Source organism: Artibeus jamaicensis, unplaced genomic scaffold, assembly GCF_021234435.1.
Source record: "Artibeus jamaicensis isolate MK-2021 breed Jamaican fruit bat unplaced genomic scaffold, CSHL_Jam_final contig_384, whole genome shotgun sequence".
In the NCBI taxonomy this organism is placed as follows: domain Eukaryota; kingdom Metazoa; phylum Chordata; class Mammalia; order Chiroptera; family Phyllostomidae; genus Artibeus; species Artibeus jamaicensis.
The window spans coordinates 14,575,934-14,599,684 of NW_026521810.1; the positions used below are offsets into that span (position 1 = coordinate 14,575,934).

At 52.2% G+C, this 23,751-nt stretch overlaps 2 protein-coding genes and 1 non-coding gene across 10 annotated transcripts in view; 2 read left to right on the forward strand and 1 right to left on the reverse strand.

Annotated features, from left to right (window-relative positions):
* Positions 1-1,649: 1,649 nt before the first annotated feature.
* On the forward strand, positions 1,650-18,685 carry CAPG (capping actin protein, gelsolin like). Of its 3 annotated transcripts, none has more exons than XM_053664700.1 (11): positions 1,650-1,726; positions 2,477-2,526; positions 11,926-11,961; positions 12,091-12,263; positions 12,352-12,506; positions 12,688-12,855; positions 13,985-14,134; positions 14,475-14,567; positions 15,546-15,678; positions 17,836-17,924; positions 18,494-18,685. In XM_053664700.1, the coding sequence occupies exons 3-11, from the start codon at positions 11,939-11,941 to the stop codon at positions 18,557-18,559; spliced, it is 1,050 nt and encodes a 349-aa protein (XP_053520675.1). In that variant the 5' UTR covers positions 1,650-1,726; positions 2,477-2,526; positions 11,926-11,938; the 3' UTR covers positions 18,560-18,685. The 3 variants fall into 3 exon arrangements, with proteins under 3 accessions (XP_053520675.1, XP_053520673.1, XP_053520674.1); XM_053664698.1 differs by lacking the exon at positions 1,650-1,726 and adding an exon at positions 1,880-1,981; XM_053664699.1 differs by lacking the exons at positions 1,650-1,726; positions 2,477-2,526 and adding an exon at positions 4,037-4,117.
* Positions 3,336-3,442, forward strand: LOC119059909 (small nucleolar RNA U13). Its single transcript, XR_005084492.2, has one exon. It is a non-coding gene; the product is annotated as a small nucleolar RNA U13 (small nucleolar RNA).
* A 2,525-nt stretch (positions 18,686-21,210) lies between the features above and the next one.
* Positions 21,211-23,751, reverse strand: part of ELMOD3 (ELMO domain containing 3) — a 28,421-nt gene continuing 25,880 nt past the window's right edge. For all 6 annotated transcript variants that reach the window (XM_053664639.1, XM_053664638.1, XM_053664636.1 and 3 more), the window contains 3 exons: positions 23,014-23,090; positions 22,591-22,718; positions 21,211-22,149 (listed from right to left, as the gene is read on the reverse strand). In XM_053664639.1, coding sequence (XP_053520614.1) covers positions 21,947-22,149; positions 22,591-22,718; positions 23,014-23,090 — 408 coding nt within the window. In that variant the 3' untranslated portion in view covers positions 21,211-21,946. The remainder of the gene's footprint in view (positions 22,150-22,590; positions 22,719-23,013; positions 23,091-23,751) is intronic.

The following is a 23,751-nucleotide window of genomic DNA, read 5'->3' on the forward strand; positions in this document are numbered from 1 at the left end:
AGGGGAAGTGTGGACAAAAAAGGGGCACACGCTAAACCTGATAAACTCAGGGTCGGCCCTCACGGCAGGCCTTACATTCTCAGAGACCAAAAGTAACCACACAGCATGATGTGAACATAAAAATTCCTAACTAAAAGAAGGTCATAGCTGGTAGTGACGTCCTGGGCCTGCGGCTTCCTTGACAAACGTCAATCTTCACCTTAAGTGAGCCTGTCTGTTGTCTCTTTGCATCAAAGTTAACATTCCTTTGAAATGTCAGAGCATCTCCAGACCCCTCAGGGCACACCTGCCACCAGAGCCGGAGACCACAGAACCCCTCCGTGTTGTCTTGTTCCCCCAAACATCTCTATGTGCTGTAAATGTTAACTACCCTGTACCCGCCAATGGAAGAGAAGTATGTGAAAGGACAAAAAGTCAGCGATTTGCCCAGCAGGGCTTTGACCTGTTAAACACAACTGCCATTTTACTCTTTTGAGCTTGAAGGCAAGAACAGACGTGACTAACCGCTCCCCACAGCCGCAGGCGGAAGATAACGTGGGGACAGACTGCAGCCTCCGTTACAACACCCCAACAGCCCAGGGGCCACACGTCAGCAGCCCCCTACCCTTTTTTATCCAATTATAATCCAATAAAGGTCCAAAGCCACACCCCTCAATGCTAGTGTGTCTCTCTACACCATGCCCCTCTCCTTTCTTGGAGAGGGAATAAAATCTTTTCTCTCTACCCAGTGGTGTCGAGCCCGCAGCCAGCGGGTGACATACAGCTCAGAATGGCCCTGAATGTGGCCCAACACAAAATCGTAAATTTACTTAAAACATTACGAGATTTTTTGTGATTATGTGTCTCAGTGTATTTAATGTGTGGCCCAAGACAACTTTTCTTCCAGTGTGGCTCAGAGATGCCAAAAGGCTGGACGCCCCTGCTACACTTTCTTCTCTTCCTGGATTCTTTCCCAGCCCGGTCACTGACCACCCTCACAGTGCATGTCTCTGTTTTACTCTCACCCAATCTGAGAGATTCCCCTGCTTTGCTTTCTCCCTAATCTACCACCGATAACTTTCATGTAACTCCCCTTAATCTCTTCCTTTGATTCCAACGTATAAAATAAGCCCTAAAACTGCCCTTTTCTAGATTATTTGCCCAGTTTGTTGAGATTTTGCTTTCCAGAAATTGTCAATTTGGCTCAAATAAACTCATAAAAATTCTCTACAAGTTTGGACTTTTCTTACATTGACATTTACAACTCTGAGCCTCCTACAAGCTTGGACGTTTCTTACATCGACATCCACCTTCTCTGAGCCTCCCCGAATCTTCATTTCTTAGGCGGAATGATGGTGGGTGTGAGGACCAGCGGAAATCACGTTTAAAGCAGAAAGCACAGGGTAGGCACTCAAGGAACAGTAACTGTCATAACTTGATCGGAGCCAAGGCTCCACCGACTGACTGGATTGTGACCCTCGCTGTGATCCAGGGAGAACCGTCTCAGGCCATTTTCCGCACAGCATCGCTGTCTCAGCTTTCTCAGTACCTGCCCCAATCGTAGGTGTTTCTGCACCAGTGTCCCGGGAGGGACCATTGGAGGGACTGTGCAGACAATGGCTGGCCAGTTTTCAGCAGCGCCCCCAGGTGGCTTAGGCGGCCGGCGCCGCCCTCTGACTCACCGCCCGCATTAACTCGGGTCCCGGACCACAGGCGCGGAAGGGCCAGCGGGTCTGCTGCGTTTAGGGTCTGACCGCTAGGGCGCTGGGGCTCCCGGGGCCCCCCTTCGCAGCTCAGCGGCGTTTGGCTGCCTCGGGGCCGCCTCCTTGGGCGCCCCGCTCCCCCTCTCTTTTTTGGGGCTCCCCCGCGTGACGAATGTCTCCTGGCTTCCCGTAAGGAGGGGCGGGAGAGGGCGGGTCCTTGCTAAAGAAAGCTTTTATTTTACTTCGCTTGGGACAAACGGAGCATTCCTGCTGGGGCAGACCGGACAGGGAGGAAAAATGTGAGTCTAGGAGAAACAAGTTTTAGAATCTTGTACCTTCTTCGAGTGTGGTAGATCTACTCCTTTCTCTCTTAATTTGCAAACCTCTTCCCTCCCCCTGTGGTGGTGGTGGAGGGGGTCATCTTTACCCAGGTAAGGCGTCAGTGTAGAGAACAGTGAGTCCTCATCCTTGTGCCCCAGGCGGGCACACAGAGGCCGGAACTAAGAGCCACCCGGGTTCTGTGCGGGTGCAGAGGAGAGTGGACTGAGGTGCTGTGGTGGGAGTGGGGGGCAGAGGCGAGGAGGGACGATCTGTAGTTTATATCCATCTCTCTGCGCTGGAGGGGGCGCCAGGGGCCTTGCTTCCCAAGATGCTGTGCCCATTTACTGAGGTCCCCTTGGTAAATTCTCAGTGTTGACAAGAGAAAAAAGTCCAGGTTTATTAAGCATCTATTATTTGCTCATTAATTATACCATCTCATAATCTTCACATTTATCGTCATTCTTATTTTACAGATAGGGCACACGGAGGCTCCAGAAAGTTATTGCCCCAGGAAGCACAGCCAGTAAGTAGCCAAACTGTCCACCTCTTTCCGCTGCACCAGTTTATCTGCCCAGCCTCTGGTTCTCCTGGGGATGAGGCCCTGCTAGAGTTCCTACCTAGATTACCCTATTTTTAAAGCCAGCAGTTTGCCGCGGGAGCTGCTCAGACACGCAGCTACCAGCTAGAGGTTGTGTTTCTTTGAAGAGAACATTTAACTGCTCATCTTGCTCTGGTCCAGAAATTTTAACACACGGATTGATTTAGTTCCACTGCCCACACTATCTCCTCCTGGGTGGGGCCTTGCTGAAGGCTGAGCCTTGTCTCTGGCTATCCTGCTGACCAGCCCTGGGCCAGGGCAGGCCTGGCTGAGTCCCTGGGTAGCTGGGTGTTCACTTTCTCCTGGAGCTCACTTGAGCTCCCCTTCCGCTTCCGCCTGGATTCAGAATGGAATGGAAGCTTCCCTCGCTCTGCCTCCTGCTCCCTATGTGACTGTGGGCAACTCACTTGTGTTCTCAGGGCCTCAGTTTCTTTCTCTGGAAAACGAGCAAGGGTGTTGGACCAGCCCACTCTAGGGTCCTATGGATGTGATGTAGGCAAGCTGCTTGTCCCTGGGTGAAGCCAGAACCACACTTACTGTTATGGCTGTGCCTTAGAGGGCCTGGTGTGGAGACTGTGCGACAGACAGTGAACAGGTGGTGAATGAATGAATGACAGACTGACCGAGAGTAGACATGAAAGGCCTCCAGCATGCAGGACACAGTATAGAATCAGTAAAGAATATTCCGAGGGCCTTGGGGCTGAGCTTTAAAAAAAACATTAAATGCATTCAGGATTCTTATGTAGTTCGTAGAGTGATGATTGGGTGGGTGTGCATGCTCTTGTGTGGGATGTGCCTCCCTCAGACCTTGTGATGGCATCAGCATGTTACCTCTCTGGCGTGAAAAGAAAAAAAATATTTAGCCCTGGCCTTATAGCTCAGTTAGTTAGAGCCTCGTCCCAATACAGCAAGCTTAGGGGTTTGATCCCTGGTCAGGGCACACGCAAGAAGCAATGAATGCATAAATCAGTGGAGCAATGGAAAGATGTTTCTCTCTCTCTCTCTAAAAATTAATTAAAATTAAAAAAATGCATTCAGAGCAAGGAAAAAGACAAGTCAGGGAGGAGGAAAAAGTAACTGCAGAGGCAGTAACGCCACCCAAAAAAGTGACTGACCCAGCAGAGGCTGGCTCTGGGCAGACTGGGCCTGCCTGAGGCTGGTGAGTGGGGAACAGGGAACAGGTGGCTTTCCTGTTTGTGTGTGGCTCTTCTCACTGGTCACAGATTCAGAGGTGCTGACCCTGGAGGAGGGGCTGGCAACTGGCTAAAGCCTCTGGGGACGTCCTGACCAGGGCTGGGGCGGATGTTCAGCCTCGCTGTGGGTGCTTCTCTAGAACCAGCCCCGGCTCAGCTCGAGCTGGGGTTGGAGCAGGGGTTGGAGCAGGGGTGGGGCAGAGGTGGGGCAGGGGTGGAGTAGCAATAGAGGAGTCAGAAGGAAGTGAGAGGCTTGGGTGGGGCAAGATTTGAGGAATTAGAGCCTGCAAAGCAGAAGAGGAAGCAGAGCTGCAGCAGAAAAGGTGAGAGTAGGCTGGGCAGTGGCTGGCCGGGACTCCCCTAGGTGGGCAGGTGAGGGCTGGCTGGACTCCTGAAGGCCCTCGGCCAGCCAGGAAGTACATTCAGATTTGAGGATACCTGTCCCTAAGGACTGTGGTGTGACTGTAGATAAGTGGGCCAGAGTGGTTGGGGCAGGGGCTGGAGGAGCAGGCCAAGCATTTGAATTCCAGTTTATTATCTTGCAAATTCAGCAAGACCCCAGCGAAGGGTCTGACTGGCTGCCTGGGGTAGGATTCTGAGAGGGAGGTGAAGGTGGAGCAGAGGGAAGGATAGGGGTCCTGGCTGGTGAGAGAACTGGCTGAGGAGCCTTTGAACAAAGCCTGTGGACCCGGCTTCCCTGAATGCTTCCCATCCCAGACTGGGAGGATCGGGTGTCGTTTCCAGTGCTGATACTCACTCCTCCCTCTGAGGGAGAGGTGTAGGGACTGTTTTATTTCACAACCAGGGACAAATGGGGACTGGGCGGTGAAGGAACCTGTCAGGGATCAATGGAATCAGGGAGCAAAGATATCCACCAGGGGCTTTTGTCATTTCGACAGCCTCCAAGCATTGATTGCCTTAAAGGTAGGCCTATCAGCAAGACCCCGCTGCCACCTCATCCTCTGTGTGTGGTCAAAGACGGGTTCCTGTGCACGCATCCTCCCCTAACCTTTGCCCCAGGAAAGTCTGAGTGGATCCCTAGTCCTGCTTTCTGCCTGTCCTGGCTCAGCCTGTTGAAATCCTGTGCTCTCAGCCTCCATTTGGTCCAGTTATCCAAGCCCAGCAAGTCCAGTTAATTAAACACATTCTCCGAGCCCCTGTAGGGTGTCAGGCACAGTGTGAGGTTCCAGCTAGAATCAGTCCCTGCCCAAAAGGCCCTCAGAGTCTAGCAGGAAAGGCAGGCAGGCCCATGACTCACTGTACTGGGCAGAGTGGGGAAAGGCCAAGGCTGCGACGGAAGAGGTGTAGAAGAGGCTGCCTTGTGATGCAGAGAACAGAGAGCGATGCTACAGAGGGGATTTCTGCGCTGTGTGTGTATGAGGGGCGGATGTGGAGTAAGACTAGATAAGCAGTAAGGCCCCTTGTAATGCTGACATGTGATTCTCTGACATCTGCGGTCCCAGTGGTTGTGACAGCTCCCTGCTTCGTGGCCTGTCCTGGGAGACTGAGCCACAGGTGGTGGTTTTCATTTCAGTCCCCCGACCCCATCCTGCCCAGTGCCACACTCCCTGCATAGACTGTGGATGGGATTGAGTGGAGCCTTTCGGGGGCTGCTGGAGGAATGCAGGAGTATCAGGCATGTCCCTCCTCTGGTTGAGACTTGAAGGTGTCGGGTCCTACTAGAAGGGAGCCTGCAAGCAGGGACTGAAGTGTGTGTTCCCAGGTGAGGGCTCGGAGAACTCCCAGACAAGGCCAAGGCCACTGTATATTCTGGCATTCTCCTTGGACAGCTGGGACTTGACCTGGACCTAGAGAGGAGGGGGCTTTGACGGACGCGAGGAGGGAGGTGTGCAGTGAGGAAGCTCAAGGAGCTGTGTGCTTGGGCAGAGGGGCTGGGAGGGCAGGAGAGAGTGAAAGGCCAGAGGTGAGGTGGACCCTCGCCTGTGAGCTCTTGGAGCAGCAGGCTGGCGGGGATCCAAGGGGCAGTGGGAGTGGGAATGTCCTAGAGTTTCTGATTTTATTTATTTTTAGAGAGAGGGGAAGGGAGGGAGAGAGGGAGAGAAACATTGATGTATGAGAGAGGGAGAGAAACACTGATGTATAAGTACATTGATTAGTTAGTTGTCTCTCGCACATCCCCTACTGAGGACCTGGCCTGCAACCCATGCTCCCTGACTGGGATTCGAACTGGCAACCTTTTGGTTCTCAGGCCAGCACTCATTCCAGTGAGCCACACCAGCCAGGGTCTCCGTCTGATTTTAACTGGTCAGCTATGTGGCCTGGGCATCTGGACTTTTTACAGCCCTTCGGGTCATTCTCACAGGCAGGCAACTGAGACCCAGCTCTGCACAGTTAACTGGCAGCATCAGAATCACCTGCAGCATAAGTTCAAGGTGCTGGTGCACAGGCCCCTCTCCAGACCCATGGAATGCAGATCTCCACGTCGGGGTTTGGGCATCCCTGTTTTCATGAGATCCTGAGGTAGCTCTCGCTGGTGGCCAAGGTGCAGGGCCAGGTTGATGGAGGAGCAGGCCGCCCAACCCCTTTCATCAAGACCACGCAGTGGCTTTCCAGGCCTGGGGCCTCGCCTGCCTGCGGGCTGCTTGCTTTTGAGTTACAGCCTGAGTTCTCAGATCAGTAACAGAGTGATAAAGAGTGAAGCTGACCACTGGCCCTCTTGTTCACACCAACTCTGCTCTGAGCGTCCCCCCCCTTCCCGTTTGGGCTGAGGGCTGCTGCCTCACCACTTCCGATGTGAGTCACAGGCTGGCTGCCCATTAAGGGGGGTGTGGGCACAGCATGTGACTCTCTGTGGGATGCAGAAATGTTACAGGTTCCTGCTTCCAAACCTTGCCCTCCCTGCCTCCCCCTTTGGGGAAGTGTCCTTCCCCACAAAATGCCATTGGCTATGTTGTAAGTTGGAAAAGGGAAGTCATAATTCAGGTGGTATTTTACACCCATTACCACTGCTCCCATTTGTCCCGCTGTCTGCCACTCAGACTCATTCCCTCTGCTCTTCCGTCCACCTCCCCAAAGACTGTCCTTTGCTTCCCCAGCCCCCAAGAATCTCCTGATGGTGCCAGTTCGCCTTTCACCCTCCAGTGCCCAGGCCCCTATGCCGCATGACTGGGCCTCACTTTATAAAAATGCTGTTCAGCCCTGGCTGGTGTAGCTCAGTGGATTGAGCGCGGGCCTGTGAACCACATGATCGCGGTTCGATTCCCAGTCAGGGCACATGCCTGGGTTGCAGGCCAGTTCCCAGCAGGGGACTCACGAGAGGCAACCATACATTGATATTTCCCTCCTTCCCTTCCTCTCTCTAAAAAAGTAAAAAAAAAAAAAAAAAGTCTAAAAAATTAAATAAATAAATAAAATGCTGTTCAGAGCACAGCATAAATCATGCTGCAATTTTTGCTGGTGTAGGGTCTGCATTTTTTTAAAAATATATTTTATTAATTATGCCATTACAGTTGTTCTATTTCCTCCCTTCATTCCCCTCCACCCTGCACACCCCTTCCCCCACCATTCCCCCCCTTTAGTTTATGACCACGTGTCTCAAGTTCTTTAGATTCTATATTTCCCCTACTATTCTTGCCCTCCCCCTATCTATTTTCTACCTACCATCTATGCTACTTATTTTCTGTACCTTCTCCCCCCTTCTCCTTCTCCCACTCCCCTGTTGCTAACCTTCCATGTTATCTTCATTTCTATGGTTTTGCTCCTGATCTAGCTGTCCTCTTAGTTTGCTTTTGTTTTAGTTGTGGTTGATGATAACTGTGAGTTTGCTGTCCTTTCACTGTTAATCTTTTTAATCTTCTTTTTCTTAGATAAATCCCTTTAACATTCCATATAATAAGGGCTTGGTTATGATGAACTCTTTGAACTTGACCTTATCTGAGAAGCACTTTATCTGCCCTTCCATTCGAAATGAAAGCTTTGCTGGACAGAGCAATCTTGGATGTAAGTCTTTGGAGTTCATGATTTGGAATACTTCTTTCCAGACCCTTCTTGCCTGTAAGGTCTCTTGAGAAATCAGCTGACAGTCTGATGGGAACTTTTTTGTAGGTGACTGTCCCCTTATCTCTTGCTGCTTCTAGGATTGTCTCCTTCATTTTAATCTTGGCTAATATAATTATGATGTGCCTTGGTGTGTTCTTCCTTGGGTCCAACTTCTTTGGGACTCTCTGAGCTTCCTGGATTTCCTGGAAGTCTATTTCCTTTGCCAGATTGGGGATGTTCTCCTTTATTATTTGTTCAAATAAGTTTTCCACCTGTTGCTGTTCCTCTTCCCCTTCTGGTACCCCTATAATTTGGATGTTGGAGCGTTTAAAGATGTCCTGGAGGTTCCTAAGCCTCTCCTCATTTTTTTGAATTCTTGTTTCTTCATTCTTTTCTGTTCGGTTGTTTCTTTCCTCCTTCTGGTCCACTCCCTCGATTTGAGTCCCAGTTTCCTTTCCATCACTATTGGTTTCCTGTGCATCTCCCTTCATTTCAATTAATTTAGCCTTCATTTCTTCCTCTAATTTGTGGCTGAAATCAACCAGTTCTGTGAGCATCCTGATCACCAGTGTTTTGAACTGTGCATCTTAAAGGTTAGCTATCTCTTGATTGCTTAGATTTATTGGCTCTGGGGCTTTGAGCTCTTTTTCTGCTTGAGCCATAATGTTTTGGTCTGTTTGCACCTATTACATAAGAGGGGCAGAGCCTTAGGTATTCACCAGGGTGAGGCGACCCAGTCACTGGGTTCTGATATTGTATGTGAGGGCGGGGTCAGAGGGGGGCAATGGTGTTTGTTCCACTCTCTCAGATTTCTGTCTCCTCTGCTGCTTCCCACAAGCAAATTGGGCCCTTCTGGTGCTGGTTCCCAGGTGTGTGGGCTTGTGCACCCTCCAGGACCCAGTGGGTTTCTCCAACGAACTCTCTGTGAGCCTGGGAGCTTCTCTCAGCACCTCGACCCTGAAAGTCCTTCCAATTGGTGCTTTCAGGCTCTAATTCCTGTCACTGGGGCCCAGGCCTGTCTGGCTGATCCCTCCTGCGCAACCCCGCCTGCCACTGACTCCGCCCCTCTTGCCAGTCTGAATAAACTGTTCGTTGTCAAACTTCCATACAGTTCAATTTTCTGTGTTTTGTCTGTGTTTTTGTTGCTAAAACTTTGTTGTCTTTAAACTTGGTTGTGCGAGGAGGCACAGTGTTTCCACCTATGCCTCCATCTTGGCTGGAAGTCTTAAATATGTATTTATTTTTAGACAGAGGGGAAGGTAAGGAGAAAGAGAGGGAGAGAAGCATCAATGTGTGGTTGCCTCTTGTGCACCCCCTAGTGGGAAACTGTCCCAAAACCCAGACATGTACCCTGACTGGGAATCAAACCAGCGACCCTTGATTCGAAGGCCAGCGCTCCATCCACTGAACCATACCAGCCAGGGCTCTATATTTTTCTTTATTTCATTTTGCATAGCCTTCAGTTTTTCCTCTATTTTGTGACCATACTTGACCATTTCTGTGAGCATCCTGATTACCAGTGTTTTGAACTCTGCATCTGATAGGTTGGCTATCTCCTCGTTGCTTAGTTCTTTGTTTGGAGTTTTGATCAGTTCTTTCATTTGGACTGTATTTCTTTGTCTCAGAGCACCTGTTACATTGTAAGGGGCAGAGCCTTACGTATTAGCCAGGGAGGGGCAGCCCATGTTGCAGTGTTGTGGCACTGTGTGGGAAAGGGCTCAGAGAGGGAACAATGCCTCGCGTGGCTCTCTTCCTGATTTCAAGAGACTGGCAGTTTCTCCTGCTACCACCGGCCCCACGTGCTTTTTCAGCCAGAAGTTTGGAGGCTTCATTTCTGCACACTGGAACCCTGGGTTGTATGGTCTGTCTTACTCCCCATTTATCTACACGTGAATGTGGGACCACCCAGTCCTCCAGCCTCCGCCTTGCCACATGTCTTCTCTGTCTCTCCTACCGGTCTGGATGAATGTTTCTTCTTTAACTCCTTGGTTGTCAGACTTCCATACCGTGCAAGGAAGGAAAGTGTAATTACCTCTCAGCTTTCTTTTTCCATTCTCAATAAATAAAATCTTTTTTTAAAAAGATACTTTTGAAGCCCTGGCTGGTGTGGCTCAGTGGATTGAGCACTGGCCTGCGAACCACAGGGTTGCTGGTTTGATTCCCAGTCAGGGTACATGCGTGTGGGTTGCGGGCCAGGTCCCCAGTGGGGGATGCACAAGAGGCAACCACAGTTATTGTTTCTCTTCCTCTCTTTCTCCTCCCCTTCCCCTCTATCTAAAAAATAAAATATATAAAGTAAAATAAAAAGATATTTTTAAGCGTTTGTCTTTAGCATATTTTTCCTTAAATAATTTTTGTCCAAAAGAGGTTTCTGTCACTGACCTACAGAATAAAGATGTTCATCATCCTGGCATCTAAGCGGAGCTGGATATATAGAAAGGACAGCTGATGCCTGGGGGTGGGTGAGATTCCTTGGAAGGAGTTTAGACTGAGGGAAGGTATTCAATAAATACTAAGTCTGTTAGCTGTAGGGTTTTTTTGGTTTGTTTGTTTTGTTTTTCTGGTTTTGGTAGATGTCTTTTCAAAAAAGGAAGTTTGCCATAAGTTCTCTTTGTTTGTTTCTTTTTGGGGAGGTTGTTTGATTTTCTTTTGTTTTGAAAGATTTTTTTTAAAATCAGGAATGGGTGTAGAATTTTGCTAACTGCTTTTGCTGCATCTGTTGAGATAAAAATAAAGAGATAGATAAATGGACCTACACTTAAAAAAACACAAAAATAAAGAAATAGTTAATAGGGTGATTATACTGATTGGTTTTCAGGTGTTAAACCAACTTTGCATTCCACAGCTAAATGCCCATTTAGTAACGTGTTTTATCCTTTATATTATTGAATTCTGTAAGTGGGAGTGTTTTGTGCTTTGTGTTCAGGAGTGATGTAGGTCTAATTTTCTTTGCTGTAATATATTTATCTGGTCTTGTCATAGTGGGATAATGCTGACAATGTAGGGTAAATTGGAAGTGTTCTCTTCTAGTTTCTGGAAGAGTTTGTATAGAATTGGTGTTATGTCTTTCTTAAGTTTTTAGTACAACATATCTGGACTTGAGATTTTTTAAGTACAAATTCAGTTTCTTTAATAGGTATTAGAACTGTTTCTAATCTATTTCTTTTTTTTTTAAGGCAGCTCACCTTTATTTTTTAATTTTTAAAAAGATTTTCTTGCCCTGGCTGGTGTAGCTCAGTGGATTGAGCACAGGCTTTGAACCAAAAGGTCCCTGGTTCAATTCCCAGTCAGGGCACATGACTGGGTTGTAGGCCAGGTCCCCAGCGAGGGCCATGTGAGAGGCAACCACACATTGATGTTTCTCTTCCTCTCTTTCTCCCTCCCTCCCCCTCTTTCTAAAAATAAATTTTAAAAAAGATTTTATTTTTACAGAGAGGGGAAGGAAGGGAGAGAAACATTGACATATGAGAAATACATCAATCAGTTGCCTCTTGCATACCCCTAGTTGGGGACCTGACCCACAACCCAGGCATGTGCCCTGACTAGGAATCGAACCAGTGACCTTTTGGTTTGCAGGCCGGCACTCAATCCACTGAGCCACACCAGCTGGGGCTCTAATCTGTTTCTCTTAAGTGAACTTTCATAATTTGTATCCTTCAAGGAATTGCCTATTTTATATGTTGTTTTCTATTAATCTCTGCTCTCATTTTTATTACTTATTTTCTTTTGATTATTTGGGGTCTAATTTGCTTTTCCTCTTTTGTAATACCTAAGTAATTGATTTTAGACTTTTGTAACATAAGCAGTTCTTGCCGAGAGAACTGTATTCCAGCCTCACGCCAGGCCCGGAGTTCCAGGTCTGGAAGCAGAGGAGAGGTGGCTGGGTGGCCACAGCTGGCCCAGGAGCCTGAGACCTGGTTTCCCCTTGCCCCTCACCAGCTGCGTGACTTGGGACTTAAGACTCTCTGAGCTTCTGTTTCTTCGCGTGTATAACGGAGCCAGGGATAACCTCTTGGCTCTTGGAGGTGAAGTGGCTGATAAATATGACCGCACTGGGTCACCTGCAGGGGCCTCCCCGGACCAATGTGAAGGGTGGCATTTGTAATGATGATGGCTTTTTCTGTCTTTCCAGATCCGGAAGCAGCATGTATGCACCCATCCCCCAGAGGTATGCAGTGCCCCCATCCCCTTGCACCCTCCCTCTTTCGTTTCCAAGGGCTGCCTCTCCTCCCGGCACCCCTCCTCCCCAGGCCTGCAGCATCTCACTGCTCGAGGCCGACCCTGTCTCCTCCCACAGCAGTTCTCCATTTCCGGCATCAGTGAAGGACCCTGGCCTGCATGTGTGGCGGGTGGAGAAGCTGAAGCCGGTGCCAGTAGCCTACGAGAACCATGGCGTTTTCTTCTCGGGGGACTCCTATCTAGTGCTTCACAATGGCCCAGAAGAGCTGTCCCACCTGCACCTGTGGATAGGTGAGGGGCTGCAGGGTAGGGGGCATCAGGGCCCTCCGGGCTGGCGTGGGTCTCACGGGCCTGGCCCTGCCCCCTCCCACCGCCCCAGGCCAGCAGTCATCCCGGGATGAGCAGGGGGCCTGCGCCGTGCTGGCTGTGCACCTCAACACCCTGCTGGGGGAGCGGCCCGTGCAGCACCGCGAGGTGCAGGGCAACGAGTCCGACCTCTTCATGAGCTACTTCCCGAGGGGCCTCAAGTACCAGGTCAGCCCACCCTGCGGCTTCTCTCGGCCTGCCCCCCTTCCACCTGGTTCTCACCCTACGGAAGGCCCGGGTCCCTCGGGGCCTGGGCCTCCCTACCTTTCTGCCCGTCTCCCTGTGGGATGGGGTTTGGAGGGCCCCGGGCCTCCCGCCAGCCCACTCAGGCTGGCCATCTGGGCTGCAGGAAGGTGGAGTGGAGTCAGCATTTCACAAGATCTCCCCGGAGGCCACCCCAGCTGCCATCAGGAAACTCTACCAAGTGAAGGGGAAGAAGAACATCCGTGCCACTGAGCGAGCCCTGAGCTGGGACAGCTTCAACACAGGGGACTGCTTCATTCTGGACCTGGGCCAGGTGGGTCAGCAGACTGGGACGGAGCCCTCGGTACGGGCACCATCTCTAAAAGAGCAGGGACCAGGAGGCCGGGGGAGAAGGAGAGGAGTTGAGAGAAGCTGTAAGTCATTCCAAGTGGGGCTGCTCCAGCCTTAGAAACCTCCCTTTGCTATCTAGCCATTGCCTCTAGCACTGGAGCCTACCTCCTTTTAGAGCCCTTGGACCTCTGAGTTAGCTGCCTGCCGGACCGTTCATTAATTTATTCACTCCTCCTTTCACTCAGTGAGTCTGAGATGCCTACTCTGAGCCAGCCCAGGGACCACTAATTGCTTGCCCTGGGGAGGCAGCCAAGGCCTGGCCTGTCACTTGCGGTAATCCATGGCAGGATGCAATGAGAGTTCTAAGAGAGGCAGGGGCATGTGCTGGAGGAGCTTGGGCAGGGAGGGACTCTTAAACCTGAGCCAAAGCCGTTGTCCCAGGAAGCTGCCATTTGACTAGACCTTCCCTGGAGGGGAAAAACCATTCCAGGCAAAGGGACAGGTGAGCTGAGGCACTGAGGAGGGGAAGGATGTAGACTTGCATGTTAACAGCGAGGACAGGGTGGGGGGACAGGAGCCATGGGATCGCAATTGCCAAGGAGGGGGAGTCCCAGGAGGAGCCCGAGAAGTCTGGACCACCTCCTGTGGTGAAGATTTGGGGCAGGAAGGTCCACCCAGGAACCGTTTGGAGTGACTGGAAGCAGTGAGATGGAGGCGGGAGGACCAGCTAGGGAGAGGAGATGAGGGCCGTGCCTGGCAGGGTGCAGGTTGGATGCTCAGGGATGGCATTCACTCATTCATTCATTCATTAAGTAAGTAAGTAAGTAAGTAAGTAAGTAGTTATTTTTTGCCTAAATATGTGCCAGTCTGTTTTAGCGCTGGGCATACAGCAGTGAACAAAGCAAAACGAAACAAAACACTCATGCCCTAATGAAGCTTACTCGGGGGAGCTAGATTATGTAAAAGATAAAGACATTGGAACATATGCTGATAAGTGATGTGCAGAAAAACAGCAGAGGGAGCCGAGGGGCTGGGCGGAGAAATACTCTTGCGGAGTGTTGTCGTGACCCTTCTCAGGCCTTCTTTAACCCGGGCCTCCCACTCGCCTTCAGAGCATCTTCGTCTGGTGTGGTGGAAAGTCCAACATCCTGGAGCGCAACAAGGCGCGGGACCTGGCCTTGGCCATCCGGGACAGTGAGCGGCAGGGCAAGGCCCAGGTGGAGATCATTACCGATGGGGAGGAGCCTGCCGAGATGACCCAGGTAGAGGGGACATTGGGGTGGGTGGCCTCTGCTTGGAAGCTGCTGAGAGGCTGTGACCAGCTTGGGGACATGAAGGCATTTGGCCACAGATTGGGCGGGGGAACATCTGGGCCACTGCTTGTAGGGGGCCTCGTGATTCAGAGTAAAGTGCCCCTGTGGGCAGATGGACCGGTGGCCTGGCAGGTGGGGCGGCAGTGAGCCCTCACTCACCTCTACTGGGTACCCTTGCGCAGGACAGTTTGCCCCTTCAGAGCCAGTGGCCCTGAGTGTGATGGGTGGGGAAGGTCTGGGACAGGTGCACAGGAACCCCTGGAAACCTGACCTGCCCTGACTCCTGCAGGTCCTGGGCACCAAGCCTGCCCTGAAGGAGGGCAGCCCTGAGGAAGACCTCACAGCTGACCAGACTAATGCCCAGGCTGCGGCTCTGTACAAGGTGGGTGTTCTGGACCTGCCCTGGGGCCCAGGCAGGGGGCGGGAGCCTGATGCACCACGGGCCGAAGGGAGAGGAGAGAGCTGTGGGCAGTTTGGTGGTCCAGGCACCAGGGCGGTTTACCCGGGCCTGGGAGGGAGAGGAGGAGGGGAAGGGGAGGGGTGTCTGGCCGTCCTGAGGAGACATACGCTGTTGCACTTCCAGCCCATTTTTGGAGGAGAATTGAAGGAGATGTTGAGCTTTACTTTTTGACATCTTAACATTTATGTGTAATGTGGAGTCCACTTAATTTCCAGACAGATTTGGTGCCTCTGGGCTGCAGTGATGAGCGTGATGTGAGGGGGGGAGTGTTGCCCAGGATTTGCCCATTGGAGCTTTTCTCCCTGCCCCCTGCATGCTACTTGGGCCTGGGCAGTGGAGCGGGCTGTGGTGCAGGCCGGCAGCCCCCTCCTTGGACAGAGGTTAGGACCGTGTGTTGGGAGGAGGAGGCCGATCCCACACTGCTCATCTGTGTTAACCTGAAGATATAAAGGCCTTTCAAACTGAGAGGCACCGAGCATGTATTTGAAATCAAAAGAATAGCTGTTGGGGACTCACTGATTCAGGCAGGAGCCCAGAGTGTTGCAATTAGGAGACAAAGGCAAAGGGTGTTTGTGAGAAAGGGAAGGGGGACAGTTGCCTCAACAGAAAGAAGGCCGTTCTGTCAGAACAGATAATGAAACAGTGCTGCTAATTCTGAATGTTTTTAATTTTCCGCCTTGTAGTCATCAGTCCAGTCGGCACCATACCTGCTTTCTTGTTATCTTTGCAAACAGTTCTTGGAAATACGGAGTTGCTTAGGCCTCTTCTAAATGTTACTTTGTCCTATTTAACATTCCAAAAGTTTGAGGAATGTATGTGCAAAGCAGTTCTCTGGGACCTCAGCTTCAACCCCTTTTTAAAGTGTCCGTGTTTATATTGTTTCAACACATCTTTCCCAAGGTCTCTGATGCCACTGGACAGATGCACCTGACCAAGGTGGCTGACTCTAGCCCCTTTGCCCTTGACTTGCTGATACCTGATGACTGCTTTGTGCTGGACAACGGACTCTGTGGCAAGATCTACATCTGGAAGGGTACGTGAGGCTCCTGCTCTCCAGCCTGGGACCTGGGCCTGCCTGGCCGCTTTCAGAAGACAGCCTCTGGGAGCTAATACTCCAGACCTGACCTCCAGGCTGAGGGTGTTCTCTGTTCTGTTCCCATCCCCTAAATTCTAGGCAACTGTTCTGACCTTTAGCATATCTGAGGGCTGAGGGCCTGGGAAAACAGAGCGCTGGACAACCCCTTTCCCACTCCCTTTGTTCTGATTCACTAGGTCTGGGCTGAAGCCCGAGAAGCCCCCAGCACCCTGTTCCTGCCATTCTGCCTTGAGGTGTAACAGGAATTTTAGATACATTAAATCTCACTTTATCCAGTGGGTAGTGCGTGAGCAGAACTTGTCTTTCCGAGACATTGTTTTGGTTGGACAGAGAAACACTTGTGTGGAGGCCTGTGGTCTGACTGAAGTGCTGAACAGAACCGGGCGTCCGAGGGACCCCGGGAGCCTTGCGCCTCCTCCACACTTGCCGTTCCAGCACGCCTTACCTCCCCGACCAGCGTTTAAACTGCTTGAAAGCAGGGGCCATATCATCTCTAGTGTCTTGATGGTATAATGTGTTTGCTCAGTAAATATCTGTGGGGTCAACCAAGGCCAGGAAGAATTTGCAGCCCTCGCTTGGTCAGAAGACAGAGAAGGGTTAGGTGTTCTAAGTGTGGTGGCTACTAGGTGATAATACTGTCGCTTCGGGGAAGTGCCGGCAGGGCAGGTTTCAGCTGGAGGACTTCAGCTCCCGACCTTTCTGGACAACAGACCCTTTGATTCTGAAAAGATCCCCACGATCAAGTCCCAGTCACATCTCAGCTTTTTTGGTTCCATGAGGTTGGGGGCAAACTGGTACCGGGTGTTACTGACAGTCAAAATTTTCTCTGAATACTTTGGCTTAATGACTTAACCATTTTGTTTTGTTGACCCCGAAAAACAGCTCAGTTTCATGTTAGAAACAGGATAAGGCCAGTTTGAGCTGGTTCTGCAGTTAGTGTTAATGAACAAAACTTCAGCTGGTAAATTTAAAGATCGTGGACAAGGCTGCATCCCAGCTGCGGTGCTGAGGAAAGGTACTGAGAGGAGCTGCACCAAGTGGAAGTCTCCATAGGCAGAAAGAGTGGGACGGCCCTGGCCGGGTGGCTCAGTTGATTGGAGCGCCGTCCTGTATACCAAACTGTTGTGGGTTTGAGTCCTGGGCACATACCCAGGTTGTGGGTTCGATCCCTCGATGGGGTGTGTGCGGGAGGCAACTGATTGATGTTCTGTCTTGCTTACTCTTAAGTCAATAAATACATACTCAGATTTGGGTAAAAGAAAAGAATAAGAGAGTGGGACAAAGTGAAAAGAACAGATTGTTTTAGGCAAGGCCACTTTCCCTTGGGGCAGGCAGGGGTCTTACCAGCCAGATTCCCTCACTGGTGCTACCAGGAAACCTCATCTTAAAATTCCACTCCTATGAGAGGTTGAAACTACAGTGAGGCTGGGTATTAAGTCTCGGGGGTGGGGGGTCCCTCACCACAAGATTTGATATGTTTGTTTTCAGCTCTGGAGAACCAACCACAGTTGACCACATTGTTGCCTTGGAAAAATGCCTTAAGCTGGAGCCCATTTTGTGTTACAGGGACTGCGTAAAGGCGAGAATGGACTCTGGTGTCTTCCTTTTTATGTGCCCTTCATTGGCATAACTGTTAGCCCTTGTCTGCTCTCTGGCATTAAGGGAGTGAGACTGGAAGAAATCGTCCTTCTGTCCCAGTCAGTTGTATGAAGAAGGCTTGATAATGGAGCGGTTGGGGCTCAAGAGGCAGGGGTCCTGGAGTCGCGGGGTCCTGGGGCCACGGCTCTACACCTCGGCGTCAGGGCACACTAGTCCTTGTGACTGCTCCTGTGGCCCTGGTCTGAACAGGTTTGGGTGATGAGAGCAGGCAGAGGAGCGGTTTCCAACTGGCCTGGAGCCACCAGGTTGGGAGAAGTGTCGGGGGGCTGACTCTGCACCTCCAGGGAGCTCCTCAGCATTCTCAGCACCTCCTGGTCCGTTTGTTTTAAAAGTTGCCAGCCATTCTGTGGACCCCCTTAAGTCTCCTGAAGAAAAATGGCATGTGGGGTAGAAAGTGTTCCTGCTCTTGTGAAAAATCTCCTTCCTCTGATCCAGGGCGGAAAGCTAATGAGAAGGAGCGGCAGGCGGCCCTCCAGGTGGCTGAGGACTTCATCTCTCGCATGCGATATGCCCCAAACACTCAGGTGAGGCAACACCTGGTGCCCCAGCCTTCCTCTGGGGCCTCCCTATGGCCTCCTGCCCCTCAGATGGGACAAGAAGGGCAGGAAGGCCTCAGACACAGTCGGGAACAGTCAGGCCTCCCTACCAGACTCCCCCAGTGGGGAAGCCCTTCTCTATCCTTAAAACGTACATATTATTTTCTAAAAGGATGTTGGGCAGCACTGCCTTGGGAGCCCAGAGAGTGGGTTTGCCTTTGGGCAGCTTGTGTGCCTCTCCTGGGCCATTGCCCCGAGCTGGGACGGCCCTTTCTCACCCAAGCTCGGCGATGCCACAAGTCATTTCAAGGTGAGCTGGTAAGGCTCATCTGTAATTGGTGCATCTGTCAAGCCTCACCTTTGTCCTGGAAGCAGTCTCTTTCCTCAGCTGTGTCTGTAATGCTTCTCATCTCTTGTCTTATCTGGAGGGGCACCCTTGGCCTGGACTGCATGGACTCTGGCCTGGTGCCTAGCACCCTCCTCCGTGGCTCTGGCTTTGCCTGGAGGAGGCAGAGATGGAAAGAGATGAGCAAGATATTTCCCTGATGTCCCCGCAGGTGGAGATTCTGCCCCAGGGCCGTGAGAGTCCCATCTTCAAGCAATTCTTCAAGAATTGGAAGTAAGAGAAGCATCTCCCTGCGCCCACCTGCTTGCCTGTTTGCTCCTCCTCCTGCTGCCTGGTCAGCGCCAAGGTGCCCCTGCAGCTGTTCAATAAAGGAGACAAGTGTCTTCCCCACTGTTTACTGGAATTGCTTGCCCTGGGCTAATTCTGTCTGACCCGTCTCCTCACAGGGGCTTATTCCCATGCTGGATAATATGGAACCCAAGGACAATTCCCTGCTGGAGAGGCCTGAGCTGGTTTTGCATAATTAAGGCAGAGGGGCCAGGAATCCCAGTGTGCCTGGCAGGTTCTGCTGTGAACCCTGTGGAGAGCTGGCCCGGTGCCAGGCTGCGGGATCACTTTCAGCCAGGGGTTCAGATCAGTCTCACGTTCCCAGCTGGGAGGAGGTTATGGCAACAGGCTGGGGATGCCTCTCCATTCAAGCCAGTATTTCCCCATCTGCCTTCATAAACCATTGCAAGGCAGCTTCCAAATGACATATGCCCAGCAAGCAAAAGTGCAGACGTCTGGCTTGTCACGTCGTAAGCACATTGCATCAAGTAGTACCAGTCTGATGAGCCCAGAGCCACCTCGGGCTGCTGGAAAACCACAAGTCATGGGGCTGGTTCTCAGCCTGCCTCCATTGCATCCTGGCCAGGTTGCCTTTCCTTGTCTAGGCCTTAGTTCATGCTCTTTCATAACTGGGTGGTAGCTGGAATATTAGAGGGGCTAGACAGCTAAATAGGGGGAATACGGGGTAGCCCCAGGGCATTCCCATCTTGGAGGGCATGGGTGGGGGGAGCAAGGTGGGGGCTGTGTCTTCAAGGCCTGTCTGGGCAGAAGCTATCCTGACCCACCCTCTCTCGTGCGCCCTCAGGGCCATCTGGCTTCTGAGCTCTGACTTGCTTAATTCTTCCATCCCAAACAGAAATTCTGAACAAGTTCATCTGGTTGATCTTGTGCCAAGAAGCATAAAAAAGTCAGCTCCCTGCATATCCCTTTCTCCCCACACAGAGACGGCCAGTTTTCCATCCACCTGACCATCTCCACAGAGCATGTACTGGGTTTATTGTTTATTTTTACTTTTAAAGATTCCATATATTTTAGAGAGAGGGGAAGGGAGAGAGGAAGAGAAACATCAACATATGAGAGATTTGGTTGCCTCTTGCATGCTCCAGCTGGGGACCTGGCCCACAACCCAGACATGTGCCCTGACTGGGAATTGACCTGGTGACCTTTCTTTTTTTTTTTTTTTAAAGATTTTATTTATTTATCCTTAGAGGGGAAGAGAAGGAGAGATATATCAATGTATGGTTGTCCCCCGTGGGTCCCCTGCTGGGAATTGGCCTGCAACCCAGGCATGTGCCCTGACTGGGAATCGAACTGCGATACTCTGGTTTGCAGGCCCACGCTCAATCCACTGAGCCACACCAGCCAGGGCTATGAACTGGTGACCTTTCAGTTCACAGGCTGGTGCTCAGTCCACTGGGCCACGTCAGATTTTTTTTTTCTTTGAAGAACACTGCTCTGCCATCTTGACCAGAAGCTCCAGGGATGATCTTACAAAGGGGAATAAGGGTCGCACCTAAGCCACGGCTCTGATGTTTTCAGGGCTGTGAAGCATTCTAATTCTCCCACGATAAGCCTAGGCAGACCTTTATACACCAAGAAATGTAGATCAAGACTTTTGCATCTGCTCTCGGAGGGCTTATACACACGTCCTGCAAACGGCCCATCAACAGAACTGCAACTTCACCCCTGGGCTATGTTACTGCTAGCGTCCCAGAGTGTGAAGCGGTGAGCACTGTGTGTGGAGAGCATTGTATGGAGAAGAAAGGGAGGGCACCTTCAGAGGCTGCCGGCCTCCGCCCAGTGGAGGCCCGAGTGGCCTGGGCCCTCGCTGTGCTGAGTGTTCACAGTCAGGTCTGCTGCGTTGGCCTCTTGGTGTCAGAGCAAGCGAAAGGGATCTGCAGGAAAGGAACCACTGAACCTGACACTCGGTCCCGGAGGCTGAGCTGCGGCCTGTGTTCCAGCCCCACCAGTCTCCCTGCCATCTCTGCTGGTCAGCTAAGCACCTGGGCTGGAAGAAGTGAGACAGGCAAAGGATCAGTTCAGGGTGGCAAAGGTGACACAGGCAAACTGCAGGCTCCAATCGCAGCCCCACCCTTGAGGCACCCTGCTGAGAGCAGTTATAAGTATCCTTCCACACTTGGTGGCCGTGCTGGGTGGGCCCTGCCTCCTGAGGGTTGGACTTGGTTGGAGAGGCCTGCAGAGGCTCAACAGTGGTCTCCTGTGACTTGAAGGAGGGCAGAGGACAGGACAGCAGCATAGTGGGGCTCTCACCTGCCCGCTCCCACCCCCAGTGCAGCCCTTGTGTGAATGGAACAGCGAGCCAGCTGCCCAGAAATGAATGCAGGGAAAACCCAGTGTGGACACTTCACACCAGTCAATCTTAGTAAGAGTCAGGGGCACCTCGCCCACTGGCTGGAGTGTACAAGAGTCTCTGGACCTGCCAGTGCGGGGTGGACGTCATGTGAATTCAGTGGGAGTTTGGCCAGGGCAGAGCAACCTCTCCTGGAACCCCAACCAGTGCCCTGGCCCGCTGGAGTGCATGGCTCTAACAGGGCCCCAGGAAGGTGCAAGGCTCGTCTTGGAGGAAAACACGTGGAAGCATCAGCCCAGAACAATCTTTTATTCAGTAACTGCTGATGTGTGAACGTTCTTCTCTCAACCAGACTAGAAAACCATCTCTGATGGGAACTGTGCAGCCTACATGGGGAAGCCCAGCTTGGAGGCGGCTGGGCAGCAATGGAGACACATAGCAGGGAGGAGAGACGGGAGAGAAGAGAGTGGGACAAATACAAGGCCGGAAACCCCAGGGGGACCCAGGTACTGGCCTGCTGGATGGAGGGGGGTGAAGCCAGCCCAGCTGCAGCCTTGGGTAGCTTGGTCTGGTTCATGCTGCCCACTGTTGGCTGCTGCCACTGCTAGCTTCTCCCTTCAAATTCTAACTACCCTGTGTTCCTGTCTGGTCCCTGTATGGCCAGCAGGGGCCTGAAAGCCCTACTTAGGAATGTCCTTCAATGTGGGGATGCATGGAACATCCAGATTGGGCTCTCTCCCCTCAGGATCCTTCCACTCTCATCAACATGACCTGGAACCCAACTTGGTAACCTGTGGCCCCACTAAGGTTCCAGCAAAGTTCTTGCTCAGAGGCAGATCTGTAGGGAGTGGGTCAAGTCTAATTGTGTCGTGAGGACGAGGGTCCTCGGCTCCTCTGACCAGGCCCGGGAGCTGCCTACATCCCTTCTGCTGAGCTGGGAAGGGGCCTGGCCCAGGCTTGGTGTTCCTGACCTGGCCTGCCCGCGGCCCGGCCTTGCGGTCCCTCAGTCAGCTGGCCTCGGGCTGGTCAGCTCAGCCGTGTGCCTTCAGAGGAGGACGGGGGCAGGTCACACACGCCTGTGAAAGTGAGATCCTTGGAGCGAGGGGCCTGTGCCCCATAGCACGTCTGCGCTGCCAACAAGGAGGCCTGTCCCTTTGATACACCGGCCAAGTAGATCTCCAGGGTCTTGAGCAGCCGCCTTGGGCTCTTCTTGGCCAATGCTTCCAAGTCTGGAACAGAAGACATTGGGGAGCAAAAGGCTTAAGTGGGCTTTGGACTGCATAGTCCGGGGCCCAGCAGCTCAAGGGAGTGCCCCCAACCCAGAGCCTACGGAGAGCAGCTGAAGGAGACTTTTGAGAGGGGGAGCTCACCCAGGGGGAGATCAAGGAATCAGATGTGCCCCAGGGGCCACACACTGCCTTGGCCAGGACAATGGCAACGTTGAACAGTCAGTCCAGTGTCGGACCCCGCTTCGACTCAGAAAATAGGATCACCACGGGTACGAGGGCAGAAATGCAGGGGAGGGTAGCAGAGAAAGGAGAACTATCAGGCCCCAGAGGGTGGGCTGGAAGGAGACCGCAGCCGAAACCAGTCTAGCCCCATCCTGGGTCCCCTGAGCCTGGGGACACTGGCAGTTCAGGAGCAAGGTCTCCCAAGAAGAAAGAGCACACCTTTGAGGACAAAGCCCGAGTCCGAGATGGTCTTCTGCTGCATCTTCCAGACCCGAGCAAGGTGGAGGAAGGTGGCGGCATAGAAGCTGTTCACCACTGGGATCACCTTCTGCTGCCGATTACACTCCCTGCAGGACAAGGGAGGTCATCTGCTCAGCAGGGGACAAAAGCTGACACCCGGGCGCCCTCCCCCACTATTCTCCCAGGGGAGCCGTTCCCCAGGCAGCCTTCACATCTGAGGCAGGGTTGGGGAGGAGATATGGGCTGAGAGACTGGCACGGGTGCACGGGGACTTTGCCTAGTGCCCCCAGAAGCCAGCAGGTGAGGAAGAAAGCTGGGGAGAATGAGGCAGGGAGGGAGGGAACCTGGCCCTGATGGGTCACTAATGAGCTGGGCTGAGGGCTGAGCAGTGTGGGGACTCACCTGGAGAGACACTCTTCCCTTAGGGCCTGGATCGCAATGCGGGTGATGTTCACGGACATCAAGCAGAAGGGGAATTGCTGGAATGGAAGTGGTACCAGGTCAGTGGCAGCCCAGGTCTTCCACAACCCAGCCCGGCTGGGGGGCAATGACAATGGTCATGGCCCACAGGCAGCACTATACTTTGGGTGCTTACACCTAATGTTCGCCATGACCGTCCCATCTTACAGATGAGGACACTGAGGCCCAGTGACCCTGAATATCTTCCTGAAGGCAGTGGAACCAGGATTCCAACTGAGGTTAATGCACTCCGAGCTGGTTTGCATAACTCCTGGGAGAGCGGTCCCACCTCTTCAAATCCTGATCCATTAGCTCTTGTAGGCCTTCCCCAGACCTATCCATGTGCCACCCAAGGACCGAGTCACCCGCTGGGGTCAGGATGAACACAAGAGTGAGGCCCAGGTGCCTAACTATCACTTCCTCCCTTCTCTAGGCTTCTGGTTATTTGACTGCACATAAGCGTTTCATCCAAAATCAGAGAAGATGCAAGTAGGTAGCCTTGACTTGCTGGCACACCCGCTCTCTCCTAACAGAGAGGCCTCAGAACTGGCTGTGAAGCCCAAACTCCCCAAGAGGGGGCGGCATGGAGTGCAGCCGGGGCACTTCACCAGGATGGGCCTCAGGTCCCCCTGTGGGGGGTCCACTGCAATGCTCTATTTTGGGAGGAGCAAATTCCTTCCT